The sequence below is a fragment of the Argentina silus genome, assembly GCF_951799395.1.
Source record: "Argentina silus genome assembly, chromosome: 8".
Lineage (NCBI taxonomy): Eukaryota > Metazoa > Chordata > Actinopteri > Argentiniformes > Argentinidae > Argentina > Argentina silus.
Window position 1 is genome coordinate 12,725,737 of NC_139662.1, and position 23,785 is coordinate 12,749,521.

At 39.7% G+C, this 23,785-nt stretch overlaps 1 protein-coding gene across 3 annotated transcripts; it reads left to right on the forward strand.

The window, feature by feature from the left end:
* Positions 1-237: 237 nt before the first annotated feature.
* On the forward strand, positions 238-23,560 carry slc38a5b (solute carrier family 38 member 5b). Of its 3 annotated transcripts, XM_083674617.1 has the most exons (17): positions 238-402; positions 4,636-4,736; positions 6,192-6,363; positions 7,204-7,273; positions 7,406-7,521; positions 9,671-9,744; positions 10,203-10,295; positions 10,815-10,896; positions 11,049-11,131; positions 14,917-14,975; positions 18,532-18,651; positions 18,987-19,066; positions 19,312-19,412; positions 19,538-19,662; positions 20,599-20,743; positions 21,496-21,599; positions 21,769-23,560. In XM_083674617.1, the coding sequence occupies exons 3-17, from the start codon at positions 6,305-6,307 to the stop codon at positions 21,871-21,873; spliced, it is 1,416 nt and encodes a 471-aa protein (XP_083530743.1). In that variant the 5' UTR covers positions 238-402; positions 4,636-4,736; positions 6,192-6,304; the 3' UTR covers positions 21,874-23,560. The 3 variants fall into 3 exon arrangements, with proteins under 3 accessions (XP_083530743.1, XP_083530742.1, XP_083530744.1); XM_083674616.1 differs by lacking the exon at positions 4,636-4,736; XM_083674618.1 differs by lacking the exons at positions 238-402; positions 4,636-4,736 and adding an exon at positions 2,786-2,919.
* Positions 23,561-23,785: the final 225 nt, after the last annotated feature.

Here is a 23,785-nt window from a genome sequence, read left to right on the forward strand (position 1 = left end):
CAAAGGAGGGGCGATTGAAAAGAATGTCTGCTCATAGGGCAAAAACAAGTCAGTAGGCCCGGTGCCATAAAGAACCATGGAATCCCAACAGAGCTATCAATCAGAATGGTGAGAAACAGACCAGAGAACTAGGAGTGACTCTGTGACATCACAAGAAACTTGAGACCATCGTTTTGAACAGCCCTCCCTTTTAGTGCCTTTTTCACACATGTGCTCCCTTCCCAACCCTCTCCCTTTCCCTTCAGCAGACCACTTTCTGTTCTCTCAACTTGGTTCTAAACTCCAGGCCAATTACAACTCTTGAGCACAATAACACCTTGGGCCAAGAAAACATCAAATTTAGGACATGCCTTACTACCTCTTTCTGCTTTAAATATATATCTACATTTTCTGCATTAAAAGGTAAGTGAAACCATTACTTTCTTCACGGTTTCTAGATGTTGCCACGTCGGTCATATATGGGTCTTATAAGGGGGTCTTGACAAGAAGACTAACATGCCATGGGTGTTGGGCTCTGCTGTGGTACTAGCCACAATTGTTCAAATTAAAATTATTTCAACTATTTAAATATGTATTCAAGTCAAGTCATACATGATTAGTGTGTTTTCCACATACGTTTTATGTACTGTACTTAATGTAGTCAGTTCTACAGTGTTAGCTGTAGTAGATTTCTATTAATACCAAAATGGAGTGGTGTCATATGGCAAGTTGGAAGACTGGTTTGAACATGCCAGTTCATAAAGGTCACAGTGTGATAATTCTAGTACGCCCAGACAAGAACCCACTGTCTCTTTGTGTGTATAAATGACAGATTATTGAGCAGAAATGGTTCAAAACCAAACACAGCTTGTGCTCAACAGTATTAATAGTTTTGTTGCAAAACACTAGATCCACCATTTTCAAAAATGTACTTTCTTTTCAATAAGATGATTGCTGTCACTGTGACATAAAAACACTTTGATACATTTGAAAGAACAGTAGTTATGTTAGTTGCTTATATAATAATCCTATTCATCTTATTCAGTTGTAATACGTTTTTATTATTTTGATTTCTATTGCTAAAAGTAACAATGTCAAACTCAATAAGGATTTTATCTGTATGATTACTGAAGACAGTGATCTAATGTAAGCCTACCTAATCGAATGCATTGTGTACAGTATTTACAATCTTAAGAATTGTGGGGGACAAAACAAAAAGGCTAATGCAAACTTTTTTTACTTATTCCAAAAGATAACCTTAAAGCTCACTCTTAAACCCCAAAGTGTCCAACAGTGCAATTACAGACCTCATAACTATTGCTAAATGACCTCACAGCCTAACAATCACCCAATGAAAAGCATGAAAAAAGAACATATTACATAACATGTAATGCTATACATCCCTGTGTGCCACAGAAACAGGAGTAAGGGGATATTACATATACTGCTATACCTGTGCTTTACCTTTCCCTTTTGCCTCAAGCACATTTGTGTCCCTCCCTCCCTCCCTTCCTCCCTCACTCACCCAGCCAGTCTTATACTTTATCAAATGTGAGAGGGAGATTGCCACAATAATATTTGGATTATTCCACTGAAAACCACAGATATGAAGATTCATAAACTCACACTATTCTATTCAACAGACATATGTCCAGATAGAAGAATTGTATACATTTGTGCAAAGAGACCGCTCACACTGTTGCTCAGTTTTTGTGAAGAGAATGTCTGTCCACAGTTCCAAATTAGCGTCACATGGTGGTACATTCTTGTCGATCTCTTGTTGGCCTTCCGCACGATCCAACATCATTTCTCAGACACAACTGAGCAGGACTGGTTGATGAAATCATTGCAGATGATCAGTTTTGTTATTATCTTGTTATATCTCAGCAAGTAATCTAGTGTAAGAAACCGATGACCATTCCTTGTCATAGTTTGTACTTGAACTGATATGACTAATAAAGTGTCTAACACACCCATTTGAGTTGGTGTGTTGGATTAATGAAAACACTCAACCAGACTTCCTTCTGTACTCTGGGCAGATTTCCTGGTTGGCCATATTGAGTTACAACCACTATGTCTGGAAAAGCACTCAACACACCCAACAAACATATCCTACTGTATGTGTGTGTGTGTGTGTGTGTGTGTGTGTGTGTGTGTGTGTGTGTGTGTGTGTCTGTGTGTGTGTGTGTGTGTGTGTGTGTGTGTGTGTGTGTGTGTGTGTGTGTGTGTTCGTTTGTTTGGTAGTGGTGATTGTGAAGGTATGTCAATTCAATCAGAGACATTTTCTATCGGTGAGAGCATAGTAAAAAAAAATATATATATTCTGATTCCCAAGCCCTCAGTGCAAGCAGGGGCTTGCTTGACAGTTCACACACAACAAGGTGCCTGTCATGACAAATGGCATTTTCTTTGGGTGGGTTGGGTGATAAGCGTCTTGCCATGGGCTCATAATATATTGGAATAGAGTGTTTAACCATAGGGAGAGACTCACTCAGACGGGAAAAAAAATCCCACATGTAGCAATTCAGCAATGGGAAAAGGAAAGACCGACAGAAGAAGGAATGTTGGTGGAATGGGTGTGGGAACAGCAGATAGACATCTTCTCTAAACTGTAGGAGCCAATAGGAGTGGAACGAGGACAGCAAAAGCTAACTAGACATTTGAAATGGGGAATATTCAAATGTTTTTAGGAAAATAAATAGTTAAATGGTATTACCTCATAAACTCTCACCGAAAACTCCCACTATTTTTCTCTCTCCCTCTCTCTCTCTATCTCCCTCCCTATCTCTCACGTGTTCTCACACACTGTCTTTTCAAAAGGTTAAGCAAATAATATATTTACAGACTGAGTGGATAGAGCGATTATTGTCTTGCAGCCAATCTTGGTACAATAGGAATGAAAGACACTTCATGTTGAACTATCAACTGTTCTCAAAAGGGGTAAGTCATCCTGAGAAATACAGTAGCTGTTCTTTTGTGACTACATTAGTGTCACCAGTGTTGCTCTAAGGGTAGGTGTTGATAGAGAGTACATCATCTCTTCTCTTACAGCTCAGCCTGGAAGGTGTATCAGGGGTTAAGTTGTTTCCTAAGAAATATGAGTGTGACATTTTGTGGTAGACATGTTGAAATTTATGTTTGGTTATGGAGTTATTTTTTCCAGTGAGCTGGTGTGGTTTCACATGTGGCTTTTTTAAATGTTGTTGTCCTTGCAAATTAATTTCTACTTCTGGAAATAGTTTTCTACTTCTATCTAAGTCATCACCTTTTGGCATTTTACTACATTTTTGTAAAGTCCTGACCCTCTCACCTCATCTTTTGCTTGAGACAATGTAAATTATGGTAATTTGTCTTTTTAAAATATTTTTAACTTGTCAAAAGTTTGACACAAATCATTTCTTTTAGTTTGTATATATGTAGTACAAATGTGTTAAAGAAAGAGTGAACCATTCAGTACAGTGTACTGTGCAGACTGGAATGTAAACATTCAAGTATTTGTCAAGTTATGGCCTTTGATTGCAATCACAATGTTTCACTTGTTTGTCCAGTGCAATGTTGATGCAAAGAAGAACCATTCCCTGAATAGGTATATGGAATGCAACATTGACTGTATATATTTTAATACTATCTATGGCGTCTTAATACCATCTGTGGTAGTATGTATGTCTACATGATACAGTAGTGTATGTTCCATTGTACATACAGTATATGTCATATGTGTATTTATTACATTTGGGAAACGTAATGGGTTCGATGTAAACAAATAAATAGAGTTGACCCAGATCATCTGGGTCATAAGATGTTTTAAACTCAATTAGTTTTTCAGCCAAATGCCCGGCCCGCCACTTTTTTTAGTACAAATTTGAGCGTTGCAACAGGACCTCACGCTTAATTTGAATTCATACAAAAATCAGAACACCAAATTCGTATGAAATCGTATGAAATCTTACTACCATATACGTTCGTATGAAAAGCTACAAATGCGACTTGCGTGACGATTAGACAGTATTAGGCATTAAGTTAGGGTAAATTGTCAGGACCACGCATTAGCAAACATAAGCAGAAGCAACAAGAATTAGGATAAACAAACACAAATGTGTCCCAACAACAAACAAAAATGTGTCCCCAACCAGGATTGGAACCAGCGGGATTGGGATTGCAAATCGGGTTGCAAAAGGCGTTCTGCCTTCTGTATTGAACTGCCAGATTCTGCCTTTCAAATCGAACTGCCAGTAGAAATGTCGCATTCGTAGCTTTTCATATAACCTGGGTCATAAGATTTCATACGAATTTGGTGTTCTGCTTTTTTGTATGAATTCATACAAATTAAGCGTGAAATCCCGTTCATTTGAAAGATGGTGCAGGGAAAAGTTACCACAGTTACAGTTCATAACATGTTTCAAACAAAGCTACATTGTTTTTCTACAAAGATGTTATTTACAAACAACCTTATATTTTGAGTTATGATGAGGTAAGACTGTTGTACAAAGCTCATTTTAGGGAGGGACCAGTAGGTACAGTATATATTATGAACATAAATGGCCAATGAACAGTCGAACAAATCCCAGAATGTCTCTATTAAAAAAGTCTCATGTCCTCTACATGCATCACGTGTTATCAGTACCAGCCAACTCTTATCAAACTCACGTTTGACAGGTTAGGCTACAAGGCTGAGATCTCCAGCAACTGTTGGGGGAGTTGCAGCTGGTGAAAGCTGGACTTGCTCCAAACTGTGGAGCCACGTATCCATCCCAGGGGTGAGGGAAAAATTCTGGCTCGCATTTAAATGTGAATTCCAACGTCCCACATCTCTAGCGCTATAAAGCTCTCTCAAGAGGGTCTTTGAGTTCAGCTCAAAACTGTTTTGATAGTTGAGAATATGTTCTAGAGAGTAAGGTAAAGGTCGAAAACAAAAGCTAACTTTCAAATATGATTATGATGGCTGCTTTCTATGACGGCAGCTATCTGAGTCCAACCACTGTGGCATAATACAATTAATATGAAATAATGCTGGATTCTATTCTGTGTGAATTTCCTGGGTACCATAGTTCAATGTCAACTCTGTAACTCAAATGTAAATCCTTCTATAAAATCGATGAATGACTAGCTCTGGTCACATAACTATCAGAAAGTAACCTTCCATGTACTTCCATGTTCTTTGGCACAGAATATTGAAATTGGGTGAATGATTTTATTGCAAAAAGTTGCACCCTCCAAATGGCATCCTTTTCTACATTCAAAACAAAAAGAGAAGTACAATGAAAATTAAAAATAAATTTCTCAGCAATAGTGATTGCCTAGGGCCATTGAAAGTGACTAGGCTTGATAAATGATTGCATGTCTTATCTTGTTGTATGGTACTTGTGTCAATGCATCAAAAGGAGTTATGTAAGTGGCCTCAGATGTCTTTATTTGCACAACAAATTCCAATATTTATTTGTCTCCTCTCTTCTTACGAAAAATCAGGCTCATCATTTGGCACAGCACTGGTACTTGTCCAGAGTGACTTCAATGTTATTTATTAACACAACATGTGTGTTAATGAATAACATTTAAGTAACTCTGGACAAGAGTTGGGTGCAAAACCAATATATAGTGTTTGACAAAGTCAGTGTTCTGTACGAGATGATTACAACATGGTGATTCTGGACATGGGTACTGGATACTCTAATTCAGTTTATCAGCACTGAGCATACCTTTTTACTTTTTTTTTTTTTTCTTCTTTTTTTCCCCCCGTAATATGAGATGTTAACATAAACAAGCACATAATGTCACCCAGTAGTCAGGGGTAGCTAAGGACCTCTCATGACTCAAAGGCACAATTTGGGCCCTGAAATCAGATCTAGCCAGACCTTGGGCCCTGGTCAGAGCAAATTACATGAGCATGGAGAGGTCTGTGTGCTGGATTCTTCCCAGGATATACAGTATTGCTGTGGGAAGCAGACATATGGTCTCCTATAGTGACATGAGGGCCATCTTGACAACTTCCACGGATACGCTTGATTAGATTTTGCCACGTTGGAGTATCCTCAGTTCAGGAAACGTCAGTACATAACTATATATATATATATATATATATATATATATATATATATATATATATATATATATATATATGTACATATTTGTTTTGCCTTACCAGTGTTATCATCTTGAATAACATCCAGAAATGCCTTCCTCTTGGATACATTTTCTTCTCTTTTCTTTTTCAGATTTAAACTCTACACACCTTGTGAATACTCCTGTGTTATCCTGTGTTATCTTCCAGTCAGTCAAGAACCAGTTACACCCGGACGTCTGTATAACAGCATCTTTCAAAACCAATATGGAACTCCAAAAGCTATCAAATGGTAACCACCATGACTTTGCCCCTTTGGAAGAAGGGTATGTTTCCTCTTTGACTGAACTAATTAATTCCTATGCATTTATTATATTCACCATTCCCCTGTGCTGTATGTCACAGACCTGGGTTGAAATAGTATTTGTTTTCTTTCAAACACTATACTGGTGTGCTTGATTTTGGTTTCCCGGCAAAACAGGTGGGCAGAGTTTGCACTTTGGGACTATTCCATTTGTTCCAATATGTCAAGTAAGGTCTGTTTGAGCATTAAGTCAAGCATTAAGTATTTGAAAGAAAACAAATGGTATTATTCAACAATTTCAAAAGTTTGGTATGAACAGTACAGACAGTATTTTGAGTTCACCAAGATTACATACATTTCAAGGAGTTTTTTTGTTTTCTGACAAAGAAGATCATTAATTACAGTCCATAAATGTTTTACTCTCCGCTTAGAGTTTTTTTTTCATAGTCCTAATTCAACATAGTATAGCTATGAAGTGACAATCATGTATCTATGTATATCTATGTCTATTTTTGTCAATGTTTTGTTTGGTAAATGAATTCTACTCTTATCGTTCTATAAAGTGGTGATTTGATCTGATGTTTACCTTGGCTCCAACGGAAGCCTTTAAATCAGTGCTTTCCCATGGAGCATCCTTAAGCCTACTGACACTCGCCAATAAACAAGCTAAGCTAGTAAACGAGTTAATAGCTTCAAGTGATTCCCAGAAAGTTTTCCTCTCAAAGACTTCTATTCCCTTACTATGACAGATATGATATCACAGGCATGGGGGACTGTTTGCATGTTGAAGTGTTTCATAATACATTCTTAAGGAGCTGTTGAACCTTATTGTTGTCTTATTTTATATGTTTGATTGACTTAGCGTATCACCAGAGCAAGAAGAGTTTTTACCACATAAAAGTGATGGGACGAAGAGGTCCCAGTTTACAGATGTGAGTATGTCAAGAACAAGAACTACAGAACAGCAACAGCTTACTGGAGCGGGATTTTTTATGCTGAAATGTCATGAGTTGCTATATGATAAAATGTCACAACTGACATTCACGTCCTTGTATCCTTGGCAGTTTGAAGGCAAAACCTCTTTTGGGATGTCCGTCTTTAACCTCAGTAATGCCATCATGGGGAGCGGTATCCTAGGCTTGTCGTACGCCATGTCAAACACGGGCATCATCCTCTTTCTGTGAGTATCGCAGCACACAAAGTCACATAGACAGATCCCACAACAGGAAGACAGACAAATGAGTACATATGCCAACACTAAGTTAAATATTAAAATAACGGTTGGAACAACATTTTGGGAGAAATTATTTATTTCTGGGGTTTTTTGGGCACAATGGCAAAATGTCTTTCCAAAAGGGTTAGAGTCGCACTGCATACTGTAACACATATTATTATATATTACCAAAACTATATATTACCAAAATAGTGAAGATGGCTAAGAACCATGATATAAACAATGGTCAATCTAATGATTGATTGGGGTGGATAAATCTTGTCCTGGATGGCCGCATGGGTGTCACACTTTTGTTCTAGCCCAGTATTACCACACTGGATTCAAACCAACTTATCATGGTCTTCAATTTAGTTTGCAGTGAGTTGAATTAGGTTTGTTACTGCTAAGCTGGAGCAAAAGTGACACCAATGAGGCACACCAAACCTCTATAATGAAGAGTGGGGGAGTGGTGTGTTGGTGTCCATGTGTGTACTAAATGGTATGATTGAAGACACCCAGGGCTTCTCCTAAATCAGATTTCAGGGGTTAAATATAGCTCAGAGTTGGGAGTTGAAACATATCTTTGTCTGTCTTAAGCACAGTTGGTGTGTGAGCACAGACATGTATCCGTTCATGTGCATTGGGAACACTTAAGTCAGCAGGTGCAGTATAATGCATTATAATGCATTATAATGTGGTTCTAATGCATTAAATACATGGGCATACATAATGACGTAACCCCCCCCCCCCATGGGAGATAGATGAGAGGTTGAAAGAGTAGTCAGACAGGGCTTCTCCAGGCTGGACGGGCAGCGTGTGGACTGTTGGTAGTAATGCTAACCACGGGACCGACTGTGAATACAAAGAAATCAGTCTTAAAGGTTAAGCATGTAGTTTTGCACTTTGCTGCCCTCTTTGACCACACTCTTAAAACATGTGGAGCCCAGTTGTCTTCCATGTTGAACCCTTTCTACAGAGGGTTCTAAATGTAACCCAAAAGGGTCTACATGGAACCCCCAAAAAATGCACACTTAACATTTAAAAACGTAAATATGCTAAGTTTTCTAACACCCAGTGCACACCATTAAGGCAAAACGGACTGCATTGCGGCGAAAGTCATGAATTCCAATGGGGCGATGGACGTTACTTGTGTTGCGTCTTGTGTTCAGCATGCTTTAGATTTTTTCATCTTTTGTGGCAATTTACTGCAAGTTACTTGTTCAACAGTGTTTGTCAAACCACCGAAGAAGATAGAAATATGTAGCTGTCAGCAACGGTTTTAATGGGATAGCATCAAGACAAACACTTATGGCCTCAAAATGCTATCAGTAACTGGCTACTTTTGTATTAGAAGTATTTATATGCATTGTTTTGTAATGGCATGGTGAGTATCCATTTCGTTTCGTATGAAATGTGACTTGCTGCCTATGCTTGTTTTCATTCTCATTGTCAAACTTAATAAATACTTCACCCTCAACTTCAAAACTCTTTTGCTAGTCATACAATCATGTAACTAAGGAATTCGCTGGAGATAACCATCAATATCAGTTATGATTTTATTGTTTTGTTGAATAGTCATGACTGGTTCGAGGCTGAAAGTGAAGTCTTTCAGTTTCATTTTGGTTACATCATCCAGATTGCTATGTTGCGGCACTGCCAGCAGAGGGGGTTGCCTCAAAACAACGTACGGCAATGAAACGCAAAGGCCTGGTGTGCACCTGGCGTAATCGTGGGTGTGTATCCTAGTAAACGAACAAAACGTAAAATAGGTATGTAAAGGCCTGTTCTTGACCATGACACCAGATGTAGTTCAGTGAGGAGCGCTGTTTTGGTCCAAACAAATGTTTGCTATAAATGTCATCCCTTGATCGCTACCAATTTATCATAGCCATTTAGCACTATTTTAAAGCTCAAATATACATACTGGACCTTTTTTTAAATAACAGGGAGGTAAATATTTTTATGTTTTTCTTGATGTATATTGTTTGATCAGTGAAATGGTTGTCCACCCATGTGATTAATTATTTCAGCATTCACTGAAACCATATTAATTTGTGTGAAATCACGTATGTCGTTAATCTTGCAAATGTATTAATAACTTCTCTGTGTTTCACAGAATTCTGTTGACATGTATTGCGTGCCTGTCCTGCTACTCAGTTCATCTTCTGCTGAAAAGCGCTGAAGTTGTAGGTAAGAAAGCATGTCACACAAGTCTAGAGAAAGCTTCACCTAGCTTAATCACATTTGAGCTTCAAGGATAAATAACAAGTTAATAGTTAACTTTTTCAATCAGCAAACACATCAAGGACCATCTAGGATCATTAAAAAATAGACTTGTTTTAGTCCTTAGCCCACATATTGGGCAGAATTGGTCTCTTTACCTGTCTCAAATGAGTTTGTGATATATTTGTTCTTATGAAGCACTCTCTGCACAACACATACAAGATAAATCATATGAACGATAAAATCAAAATGGTGCGTATGCATGGTTGATGAATGAGGCCCAGATATAGCAGACAAAATAAACCAGGAAGGAGAAACTTAAAAGATCCACTACTTTGTACCAAGCTGTTACCAATTTGCATTAAGCCCTCAAGATCCTATCCCTTTTGTGGTATTTTACATTCTTACCTCATTTGTCTTTTTAGGTATCCGTGCGTATGAACAGCTGGGCCTACGGGCTTTTGGACACCCGGGAAAAATATTAGCGGGTGTTATTATAACCTTTCACAACATTGGCGGTAAGTCCCTGCTACTCAAAGGGTATAGCGTGAAAAACAACACTACTTTAGTCCAACAAGAAAGCATTTAAATATTTTGAATGTCTGTATAATTGTAGGTTTTTTGGTTTGGCACAACAGTACATTGTTTTGTTGAGTTCATGATCCTGTGTACTTGCAGTGCAAGAACAATGTTGTTGTTTATAACTTATACTCAATGTAGGGCTACTGTGTAAGATTGAATAGTGCTCTCTTTATCTCAAATATGCAAAAACACATTTTGATGGTCTTGGTTGATAAAAGGAAAGTCAGCCAGAAGTAGGAGGTGACAATGCATTTTATATCTAGATTTGAGGAGAACCACAAGGCACACACATGCTCTAACATGCTCACATAACCCTAATGTTTTTTAGTGGTTCCTGAGTGCAAGATTTAACCCAATGTGTGTGTGGTGTTGCAAGGGATTTGTGTGTACGTATTTTGTGTTGTTGTGATAGAAGATGTTTCCTACTCTAAAGTTATTGTCTCTTTCTCCTCCAGCAATGTCCAGTTACCTCTTTATTGTAAAGTATGAGTTACCTCTGGTCATTCAAGCCTTTCTGGGCCAACACTCTAACAGTGGGTATGTTTTTGGAGCAGTGCATTGCCATTCATTCCACCAAAGCAAATAAGTGCAACGATTTCCCAAAATCGAACTCTAATTTGTCCTAGTCTGGCAAAGTCAACTTGAAGTAACGTCAAACTTGATTGGCTGTGTCTGTGTCCCCACCATAGGGAGTGGTTTATGAATGGAAATTACCTCATCATCATAGTCAGTGCCTGCATCATCCTCCCACTTGCCTTGATGAAGCACCTCGGTATGTCACTGACCTCTGATATCTTATCTCACTGTTTGTCAATCATTCTCTATGCCTCCTGATTCAGATGTTTTTAAAACTAAATGTTTGGCTTTGGACAATTTTTTCAGTTGAACCATTTTGTTGATAGTGTCTTAGAGCACTGTTTAGGTATTTAGTTATTTAAGGGTTCATTCTTCCACCAGCTTTTGTATAAATGCGTAGAAGTAATGTGACGAAAGAAAATGCTTGATTAGTGTCAACCCAGCAAAAAGAAATGTCCCTACAAATGGCTTCTAAGTAATAGTTGGATTTCTTTTTAAATTATTTTTTAATGAAAAATGTCATGAAAACATTAGAAAAAAATGTAGTCCAAGCACAATTACATTTTTAGTCAAGCATGACGTTCCAGAGATGTTCTGACATCAAAGAGACGCATGTAGTAATGCTTTATCTGGATAGGCCCATAACATTCCATAAAGGTTGATTTGCATTGAGGTTAAACCAACTGTCTGTTTGTTGACAGTTTGAGCATCTAGTACCGACCTTCTGTAGGGGAATATCCATATAACGTATGACCAAACATATTCTCCTCATGTAATTTATCAATGTTTGAGAAACGTCCCCTAAGAATTCCGAAAACGTTCCCAGTCTTTTTTCTGGAATGTTTTAAAAACTGTTGTTTTGTAGGCTAGAGCAACATAATCCCTTAAATTGGCAGATATGTTTAGGATAACCAAACTATGCAAGCTGGGGAATAATCGTGTTCCCAGACACTTCTGCCCAAATGCTTGGAAGGTCCGGTGGACTAACGCGCCAAACTTTGTTTACCTAATAGAAAGACCGGGAGAAACCAACGGTCGCACAGCCATTGGCTTCTCATCTCACTTTGAGATATGCACCACTGCTTACCCTATTCACAGATACCCTATTCAATCACGCCTGGAGCAGGCTGGGAGCACTTGGCATGGCTGACCCCATCCCAGACCAGTCTATAAAAGCCAATGCAATGTGTGGCCATTTAATTATTTTTCACTCATCACTCACTTATTCGCAAGCCTGTCTGCAGTGTTTCGATAGAATCACACTATGTGAAGCTACGCTAGCTAGCTAACAACAGAGTGGTTGTCTTGTAATAAACCCGGCTACATTCTCTTGTAGTCCCTTTCAGGTTCCAGTTTGTGTGTGTGTTGACTGGCAACACGTTACACATGTTTCTACTGGCTGTTTGCGTGCTAGCATACAAGTCACACTGTTGACACAGCCATTTAGGGGATTTCCATTCACCTGGTGATAAGCTTCAGTCTTTGCTACTACCCCGTGTGTGGTCCGATATGTCGGATCAGGGGTACTGACTACAGTTTGCAGGTCCTGAATACAGACCCTGTTGGACAAGGAAGCTGTCTGTACAGTGTCAAGGGACAAAGCCCCACTGGGATTCTACAGCCGCTATTTCCTGTATCCCAAGAAAGGGGGAGTGCGCCCCACCCTGTATATATGGCATCTCAACCAGCACCTACAGACCTACTGCTTGTGAATGCTCACGCATTGCATTCTGTTGGAGTCTTTTTGACCCAATAAATGGTTAACAACTGTAGACCTCAAAGATACATATTTCCACATCAGAGTGTATCCTGCACACACGTGATTTCTGAGGATCGCCTTCCAGGGCGTGTCTTACGAATGTCCAACCTTACCATTCGGTCTGTCTCTGGCCCTACGGACATTCACAGAGTATGCCGAAGCAGCCATACATTTCCTTCAGGAAAAGGGCTTGACGATTGGTTGATATGTGTGGTCACCTCGGATCAGGCAGCAGGGCACACAGTGCTCCTGGTATTGCACCTGCTCGTCCAAGTGTTTTGGATAAATTGTGCCAAAAGCTCGCTCACACTGACCCAACAGACAAACCTTGGACTTGGTCTCAGCTGGAGCTGCCCCCACCGTGGACAGGCGAGAGGCTTTTCGCTATGCTTCAAGTTGTTTCATCCAGCCATGACAGTCTCTTTCTCATGCAAGAATTCCAGCAATGGGTCATACTCCGTCTGGATCCTTCTCTGCATCTGCTCAGATGCGTGCTTGTCTCCTAATGGCGCTACAGCGGTGGAGAGACCCCTCCCGTCTGCTGAGAGGCTGCCTCGCAGGGTTGTGAGGTGCATCATAACAGGGATGGGGGGCAGTTAACACAGGATGTTCAATGAGCGGCATATGGTCAGACTCAATGAGCACTGCCCCTATCAGTGTTCTCGAGGTTTGCACCACGTTACTAGCCCTCAGGCACTATCCATTCTTACAGGGGCTTCATGGCTTCACGCGTCCTCAGTGACTCACGTCAACCACCAAAGAGGGACGTGCTCCAAGCAGCTCCTGGCCATAGCACGGGAACTGCTGCTTTGGAGCAGCGTCCATCGGTCTCTCAGAGCAACACGTACCAGGCAGACTCAATTCGGGAGTGGATTTATTGTCCCGTGGAGGCCCCCTAGCAGGGCAATGAGACTGTCTTATAATACAGCTTTGTTGCTAGCCTTGACCATGGCCAAGCGTGGTAGCGACCTCCATGTGCTCTTTGTTGATCCTTCTTGCACTCAGTTTTCCCCTGGTGACTCTAGGATTACGATACGTCCTAATGCCATATTAGCTCCTGAAGTCATTTCTATGACTTTTATGACGTACAGTAGTCGTGGAACTGTTTTCCTTCCATCCCCCACCGCTTCTTCTCCAGTGGATAGGCGCCTGAATACTCTCTGCCGATGCGTGCACTACACATTTACAAGGACAGATCTGAGGCATTCAGGGGGTGTGATCAACTGCTTATGTGTTTCGCCGACCTTTGCACTGTATAGTGGAGTCTATTGCAAAAGTGTGCTGTTCTAAAAGCCAGCGGCCCCCTTTGGAAGTTTGGGCGGATTCCACTACAGGAATTCCTATGCCTTGGGCTCTGTTTCTGAGATTTGTGCTTGGTTTGGGTTGGGTTTCCTCTCACACTTTCATAAGATTCTACCGCCTGGATGTGACTGCACCTTCTTTGGTGCATACTGTCCTTGGTGCTGGAACTGAGTCAGGTGAACCGCATACATTTCCATGTACTCACTCAGGTATTCTGTACAGGCTTTAGCAATCGGGGTGCAAATGTCCCATAGTGGGATGTCGAACCGAGTCAACGGTTATCTGAAGGAGATGAGGGAGAGATCTCACCAGATTTCCCCTCTATTACAGGTTTGTGAAGAGGTGGTTCACAGAATGAAATGGACACACATTGCAGTAGCCTGGGCTGGGGCAGGGTCAGCCATGCAAATCACTCCCAGCCCGTTCCAAGCATGACTAGGGTTTACGCAAATAGGGTACGCAGGGGTGCATATCCCGGAGTGAGATCACCAGGGTTACATACCATAACCCAAAGTATACCTTGCATCAATCATCTCCAACAGCACTTCCCACCAGTGCTTGAGCACCACACGTTTCTGATTCTGAGCCACACAGTCGTGTGATTTGCTGAAATCAAATAATGACAAATACTTTACTCAGTAAATTCAGACCCACTCAGCATAGGTTCGAGTCATTGTTATGCCAGGCATATATGTGCTGTCCGCAATAGCCTGATGACGAGGTTAGCTGGGGAATGCTGCGTTGCATTTCTCCATCATTTCCCTAAAGTGTGCACTTCTCCACATGGATTTAGATAGCAATAGATTGATGTAAGAGTCCATGCTTAAACCAATTCTATGCTTTTAAATTAATGTGGGGAAGGGTAGAGAAGTGTTAAGCATTAGAGTGTGGTTGTAACAGTGTTTAGTTGCATCCTGCAGGGTATCTTGGTTACACCAGTGGCTTCTCCCTCACCTGCATGGTCTTCTTCCTCTCTTCGGTGAGTCACTTTATATTTACATAATATTACAGACTTTTCTATGTAATGCACTGCTATTGAAAAGAGCCCTATAGAGAATTAACCTTAGATCATGTAGTACTTGAGCAAGCTAGTACACTATGATCTAGTGAGGTGGGTGATTTTGCTCTGTGGTTGATGTGAGGCCTCTTAGGGTGGAATCCTAAATCGCGATCGACATGCATAAGTACAATTATTGTGCACATTTTCCATTGACATCAATGCAAGATTTATGCGAATGTTGGCGTTACAAGCGCAAATCTCAAGTTAGGATTCCATCCTTAGAGTACAGTGTCAGCAATAACATATATGTTCATTCTGATAGGTTCAATTGGAAAAGGGGGTATCCCAACCGGCATAAAGCCAGGTCAAGCACAGCCCCTTCATTATGTATTATGCCGACTACTTTAAAATACGGTACCTAGACTATTGAGTCATGTAGCTCACTAGTAATGGCTAAATAGTATGACTTATCAGCCAGGCTAGTAGGGAATGGGGTTTTATCAGATATTTGACCTCCGCAGGCGTACACATTTCTGTCCTGGCACAGCACTAGCACACCTGATTGAACTAATCAAGGCCTTGATGCTTAGATAATTGTAACTAATGTGTGTTAGCGCAGGTTAAAACTAAAGTGTGCACCTCTGTGGGTCCACATGACTAGAATTAAGAAACCAGGCTATACTGTCATGTTGTATACCAATGATTATGAATGAATGAAAATGAAGAAATTAGTAAAAGTAAATCATGTTTTTAGATCTCTTCACTGTCCTATTGTTGATTTACTACTGTAGTTACTACTGCATGTTTTCTTCTTTTTGTTCTATAATCCAAAAGTTTGGATTTGAAATCAAACAATTGCTATGAGGTCAAAGTAGAGATTCTCAGCTTTTATTTGAGGGTATTTGTGTACATATTGGTTTCACCATTTAGGAACGACAACACTTTTTTTTTTTTACATAGTCCCCCTATTTCAGGGCGCCAAAAGTAATGGGACAATTGGCTTGACAGGTGTTTCTGGTAAGTGAAGTGTTTTGTCACATCATTTTTGCAAGCATAAGAGAGCTGTCAACATCTAGTATTGATTCTAGGATTTGCATTTGCATTTGGAGTTTGTTATTGGTGTCTGTCAACATGAGGACCAAAGAGGTGTCAGTGAAAGTCAAGGAAGCCATTATTAAGCTGAAAAATCTGAACAAATAGCAGAAACATAGTCCAAATCTTAGGCTTGCCAAAATCAACAGTTTGGAACGTAATAAAAAAAAAACTGGTGAGCTCAGCAGTTGCAAAAGGGCTGGTTGGCCAAAGAAGACTTGTTGATGATGAAAGAATGCTCACCATAATTAAGAGAAACCCCAAAACAACTGTCCCACAGATCAGGAACACACTCCAGGAGGTAGGCGTGAATGTTTATACCATCCGCAGAATATGTCACCAGCCGAACTACAGACGCTTCACTGCAAGCTCCAAATCAAACCAAACCATCCTCAAAAAGGATGGTCAGGTTACAGTTAAAAAAATCCTTAAAAAGAAGAAAAAGAAAGATCTTGTGGACAGATATGATTAATATTATCATGTACAGTACCAGAGTGATTGCAAGTGGACATTTTGGAGAAAAAAGGAGATTTACAGCATACCACCTCATGTGTGAAACATGGTGGAGGGGGTGTTATGGTTTGTATAGCTGCCATTAGAACTGGCTTAATTGATGTAACTGCTGACAGCAGTAGCAGAATGTATTCTGAAGTGCACAGAAACATCTTGTCTGCTTGAGTGCAAGCAAAAGCCTCTAAATTCATTGGATGGTGATTCATCATACATTAAGACAATGAACCAAAACATACTGCCATAGCAACTAGCTTTTCAGGGCCAAAAAGTGGAAAGGTCTTGACTGGCCAAGTCAATCTTCAGATTTAAATCCAATTGAATATGCATTTCATTTTCTGATGAGAAGATTTTAGGCAAAATGACCTCAAAACAAACAACAACTGAAGATAGCTGCAGTACAGGCCTGGCAGAGCATCACCAGAGAGGATACCCAGTGTCTGTTGGGGTCAATGGTCGCAGACTTCAGGCAGTTATTGCATGCAAAGGAAAGCATCAGTGCTTAATTTGGACATGATATGAATCTGTCCCATTACTTGTGGTGCCCTGAAATAGGGGGACTGTTTATAAAAAGTTGTAATTTCTAAATGGTGAAACCAATATGGACATATGTATATGTATATATACAAATACCATAAAAAGAGAATCTCTACTTTAACCTCATCGTAATTGTTTGATTTCAAATCCAAACTTTTGCAGTATAGAGCCAAAAGAAGAAACAGTGCTTCACTGTCCCATTACTTACGCAGTATGTACAGTACATAACTTATCATCTCATAGGAAACCTTCCCAGGTCTCTTGTACTGATGTGCCCTTGACAATATGAGTGGATATTAATATATTGTGCCACCCAACATCACGTCATTTCATGAGATCCGATCTCCAATTTCCCAATTTATTGTCAACCAGGCCTAGTGTTTATTGGGTGTAATGTGCAAATAAAAAGGATAACCAAAAAAACTAAAAAATAAGATATATATTTTTTAAAGATAATTTAATACAAATATTATGATAAGTATGATAAAAATAAATAAATAAATAAAAAGAAACATTGAAATGTTTGCTGCTGCCTCCAGTCTGTACATCAACCAATCAATTAAATTGATTTGTATAGACCTTTTTACAAAACCAGTTTTGTCACAAAGTGCTTAGTTTTTCACAAAGGGATTTAGTGGTAGAAAGAAAGGTGGGCAAATGCTAGAAAAATGTCAAAATGCTCAAATTGTCTTGAAAGGTGGGTAAAAGTTATAATAATATAATAATTTTGGCAATTAACATTTTCTACTTACCCAGAGTCAAATTAAGTCGTCAATATCATTTTTATGTCTCTGTGTGCAGTTTGAAGGTAGTTACAGGCTCTTAAAGTGATGGATTGCTAAATGCGCAATGAATGGAAGTCTACAGGAACAACTAGCTAGCTCCTCTTAAAAGCTGGCAAATAGACACATAAACTACTCCAAACCTGCTTGGTTAGCATGCTCTGTTGACTTGAGAGGCAGTGCAGAGCCTATCCTTGCACCCACTGTTACAGTGGATGAATGAAATGCGTTCTGAGAAAATAGTTAAAAATAACAACTGTAATACGAATATTATAATTCCATATATATATGTAATACAATACATACATGCTACAACGTGCTAACCACCATAATTTAGAATAGTTAGAAGGTCTATTTCCCTGCTTTTGAAAGGAGTTGGCTCGTTGTTCCTGCAGACTTCTATTCAGTGTGGCTAACACAAGTTAGCAATGCATCACTTTGTGAGCGAATGAATTACCAAAATGTCAAACTATCCCTTTTAGCACTGCTGTCCATCAGCTCAAGGGCTATCAGGTTACTCCCATACAAATCAGCAGTTACAGTATGTTGATATGCTACTTCTGACAGCTTCCTCTCTCTCTCCCTCTCTCTCTCTCTCTCTCTCTCTCTCCAAGGTCATATACAAGAGATTCAACATTGACTGTCCGCTTTTGGAATTTGGCAATTACTCTGTCAACGTCACCATTCCTGAGAACGGAGAGTGTGAAGCAAAAATGTTCACCATCAACCAGGAGGTTCGAGAGACTTCTTCACTTTATAGATTTTCACAGCAATAGCTAGACCTAGACAAATATTAATATCAATGTGTTTTAGTGTTTATTCTAGACCATCCCTTTTAAGTCTTTTAATGCGGTCTCACCACATAAGGTTAGGAGCTATTTACAGTTGGGGCTCAGGTCATTCAATATGCTAATTACTCTGTGCATCCAGACACATATTGTGTTACCAAGCAAGTGGTTGACCGTCTGTATTGAGGCGGTGCAAGACCAGCGTGGCATGTCTAGTCCTCAAGCATGACAAATTACTCATGCCAAACAACTAATTTCAGTGACCCTTATATGGTTTTCAGACTGCATATACAATCCCCATCTTGGCATTCGCCTTTGTGTGCCACCCAGAGGTGCTTCCCATCTACACTGAACTGCGAAAGTAAGTGGATAAACATTATCAACCCAAAATCAGACAGGTCCCCCTCATCAACGCCATAGGATGTCATGACTAGTGAACATGAAAAATCTCTTTAGTGTTGTACTCATTTGCAGGACAATACATGCATCTTTTCCTTTGTAATTAAACACATACATCTTTCGTCATGAATATAATATCATTGCAATAAGCCCTGTACTCATCAGAAGCAACTCTGCTTTCTTTTCCACTGTCTCTACCCATCAAAGCCCCACCAAGAGACGTATGCAGAATATTGCTAATGTTTCCATCCTGGGCATGTTCGTCATGTACCTCCTCACCGCCATCTTTGGTTATCTCACCTTCTACGGTAAGACCAGAGCTTCAAGATGATATCGAAAAATATGACGCAAAACACCAATCAATTGCCATTTCTGCATTTAAAGTGATACACTTTGTGTTTGTGTGTGTGTTTGTGTGTGTGTCTGTGTATAGGTTACACAGAGTCTGAGCTCCTGCATACCTATAGCAAAGTGGACCCCCTGGACACACTGATCCTGTGTGTGCGTCTGGCCGTGCTGGTGGCAGTCACGCTCACTGTCCCTGTGGTCCTCTTTCCCGTAAGAACAACCCTTCTCTCAAAAGCTCTAATCCCTACAGTATAGGTTCCTAAAAAAGGAATAATGCATGCGGCACAGTAAAAACATTTGCTATAGTACAGTCAAAACACTGCTGGGGTTGCCAGAGTTTTGGGCAAGCGGGTTTGGCCACCGCAACTTCCGGCCACATGTGCCACAGTGTCTTCAGCTGAAATGTCTTTAGTCAGTAAGTATTCACCCCCTTTGTTATGACACTCCTAAAATTAGCTCAAATGCAAATATTTCTTCAACAAGTCACTCAATAAGTTGAATTGAGTCCATCTGAGTGCAAGGATAATAGTTAATGTGATTTTGTAATTAATATCTTGGTTTTTATAGGGTGTCTTACCGGGGTTTGTTTTCCGGTCACAATCTTTCTGTCCTGTCATTCCCCATTTGTTTCTCTCACCAATTCTTCCTGTTTAAATACTTGTAGCAAAATACGTAAAGGAAATAAATACAAACAAAAAAATGAATACTGCAGATTTGAAATACCCCTTTATGGTATAACACTTACTATGATGCATTATGTCACCTGTGACATATTTTTTTCAAACAAAAATGGCTGTGATGCCTTAAAGTGATGTGTTGTATTTGTATTTTATAGAAATATTATAGCAAGTGTTATACTGTAATACAGTATTAGTACATCATTATAAATGCACTTATAAGACATATTACGTGTGTGCCTCATATAAAGTGTCACTCCCTTTCACACTCAGAATGGCTGATGATGCATCAATATACTGTAGTTGGCCTGTAGTTGGCCTAAGCACTGTAGGAAACTATCAAATACAGTGGGGTTTTGTACCCAATTTACAGTACCTCAGTTACAGAAATGACACTCTACTGAACAGCCATGTTGTTTCTAATTTATCTTTAGAAGCTCCTCTCATGTTGGTTATGGTTTCTCCTTAGATTCGCAGAGCCCTGCTTCAGCTTTTGTTCCCTGAGAAAGCCTTCTCCTGGGTGCGTCACGTGGTAATCGCCTTGTGTCTCGTCTTCGTGGTCAATGTGCTCGTCATCCTCGTGCCCAACATCCGAGACATCTTTGGCATCATTGGTGAGACTATAATGTACATTGGAGACAAAATGTCAACTTCCTGGAAAACACTTTTCCAGGAAGTAAACATGTGACATCCCCAAAAAGCTGTGCTTTATAAAGGGTCACATAAAACATGCAAACTGTGTGTGTGTGTGTGTGTGTGTGTGTGTGTGTGTGTGTGTGTGTGTGTGTGTGTGCACGCGTGTGTGTTAGTGTGTTGGCATTGAGTAAGACGTAGCTGGGTGGTAAGATTTGCTGTGTGATACCTGTCCATGACCCTTAGAAGGCCCTATCTGGGTCCTTTAAGACAAGTAATGTCACTATAAGCATTGCATCTAAGTTTGAAGGTGTTATGTCCCCCTTTATAAAGCACAGCTAATTTGGGATGTGACAAAATGGATTGTCACAATATGCATTGTACCTGACAAACCTGTTATGTATTATGACATACTGTCGGTTTATAGACTGTTTTTGAGTTTATGAGGATGTTATGAATGATCTATAAAGCCTTTGTCAGTTGTAAGTCGTGGGACCATGATCTCCTAGTTTAACTAATCAGATCTTAACAAGCTTCTCTGTGTATATTCAGTTTTTTTGGTTGCAATCACCCTAGGCTTTCTATGAGGATGTGGCTCATACTGTATGCAAAATGATTATATTGTCATATCAATGCTGGAAGAAATGACAAATTATTTGACTAAAACAAAATATATTTATATTCAATATAAATTGAGCGTAAAATAATCTGTCCAACTTCTCTCTCTGTCCAGGGGCCACCACTGCTCCTAGTCTGATCTTCATCCTTCCAGGGTTATTCTACATTCGTATCGTTCCCACCGAACAAGAGCCAATGAACTCAAAACCAAAGCTCCAGGTAGGTCTTCACATAGTTCTGACATTGTACTGACAACTTCATACCTTTTTTTCTTATTGCTCTACGTTTCTGTACTGATCATGTACATAATGATCAGATGTACTTAGTGCTTGGCCCATCTGGCCCCATGTGGTGTACTTCCAACAACTGATTCTCTGGCTGGTTTCAGGCTGCCTGTTTCACAGCCATGGGCTTCATCTTCATGACCATGAGCCTGACATTCATTATCATCGACTGGACAACTGGTGAGAAACGAAGTGGAGGTGGCCATTAAAGCACGTCCATCTATGTAGGGGCCCCAACGGCGTACAGCAGAATGCCCCGCAGATGTGCTCGGTCCTGTTCGGAATGTGAGAATAAAAAAAAACATTGAAAGGTTGGACCCACGTAAACACGTGTTCTTACCACAATGGTATGACCGTTTCCCCACCAATTCAAAAGAAAAAGGACATGCTACTCTCCCATGGAGGCGAGAGTCGTTGAGGAAACCATTGATGTCACTTCCTCTAAGGAAGAGGATCTGGACACAGATTGCACACAGGTTGTTTACTTGTGATATGTGTCAGAGGAGTTGACGAGTGTGTTGACCATGGGAGCCCCTGAACCACTACTTGCTCTGTGCTTCTAAAAGCCATAAAGCCGGTGCTTTCAACTGAGAGCATCAGGTGTCAAACAAAGGTGTCAGAAATAGAAGTAGAAGGGTTAATTTTCTCTTTGCAAAGTGACTTGATCTTTGTACAATCAGGTCTCAGCTGCCAGCCAAGTGCCAAAACAATTTGTCCAATGTTGTTTCTCCATCAAATCTCGACTGTGATTTTATTGACCAGTTTTAAGGAGAAAAGCCGTTTATGGAGCTGTTTTAAGGAAATGTAAAATGATGATGTACATTTATGACATATCGCTGTCTGTGAATTTCTACCCGTGCTCACCAATACAAGTTCAGCTATTGGTGGTGTCCAATTCTATTTGTGGCACTTAGGAACAGGGATAAATAATCTTATCATCTGATTTTATTATCAAACTCGGATGGTGCAGACTTTAAAAAACAAAATGAGCCAAAGAATAATAAATCAAATACCTTTTTGGATGATTTATTTATATTTCACCATGTTACATAATGTATTTTCCTGATGTAGGTTATCGTGGAAAAGTCAACCTTTTCTTTATTAAGGAGAAAAGATATAATTTCTTTGTATATTCGATGTCATCACTTTAAGCAAAGCCAGCCTTTTCAAGATGTTGGAAGTGAGGCTATTAAATCTGCAGGACAAAAGCGGTTACAATTTGGAATATTGGGTTTAGAATGTTATAAATGAATATGGGAACATGCACAGGAACCACCAACATAGAGAGTAGTGATCGATACAACTGTGAACCAAAAATACTTTGTATATAATTTAATTCAGTCATACCTTTCATTCATCCTTTTGTGTCAATTCTTATGCTGATGCCATGGAAAGATGAACTGAGAAGTAATTTCTTTGATTTTGAAACAAGATATGCAATACAATGCAATGTGGCCAAAATGAAGACCTAAATGCCATAAAGAGTCAAATGTGAAATGCTGATGTTTCTTATTTGTGTCCATGTTGCCTATTAAGTATCATGCATCAAGTCCCTGCTTTTCAATGATTTGTGTAATTGAGACCGAGGTAAAAGTAAGGAAGTAAAACATTTTGGAGACAACACAAGGCCATGTTTGGAATTGCATAGTCGTATGGAGAGCATAAACATGATGTTGTATGGAGAGCATAAACATGATGTTGTATGGAGAGCATAAACATGATGTTGTATGGAGAGCATAAACCAATAAATGATGTTGAGCTGAATCTTGGAGCCCATTTGGGCGGCTGAAAGCTAGTTTAGGAAGGACAAGGCTGAGTGTCTCAGGGACACTGTTATAAAAAAAAGGTGACAAAAAAATAAGGGGATTAATAAAGATTAATGGTTGTATGTATTCATTGAGATGTCTTTTTATTGAGCCTCTCATGTTCTGTGTCTTTTGATTGTCACAACATAGTTAAATTGTTAAAATGCATAAACATAGTTCTAATTCCTTCTCAGAAAAGAAGAAAAGCATTATGAAATACGGCTATAGTGTTTCACACAATTTCACGGAAGTTGCCTCATATGCAGTCATTTCTAAAGCCAGCATGGGTGTAGTATCACTCGCTTGTTACATATTA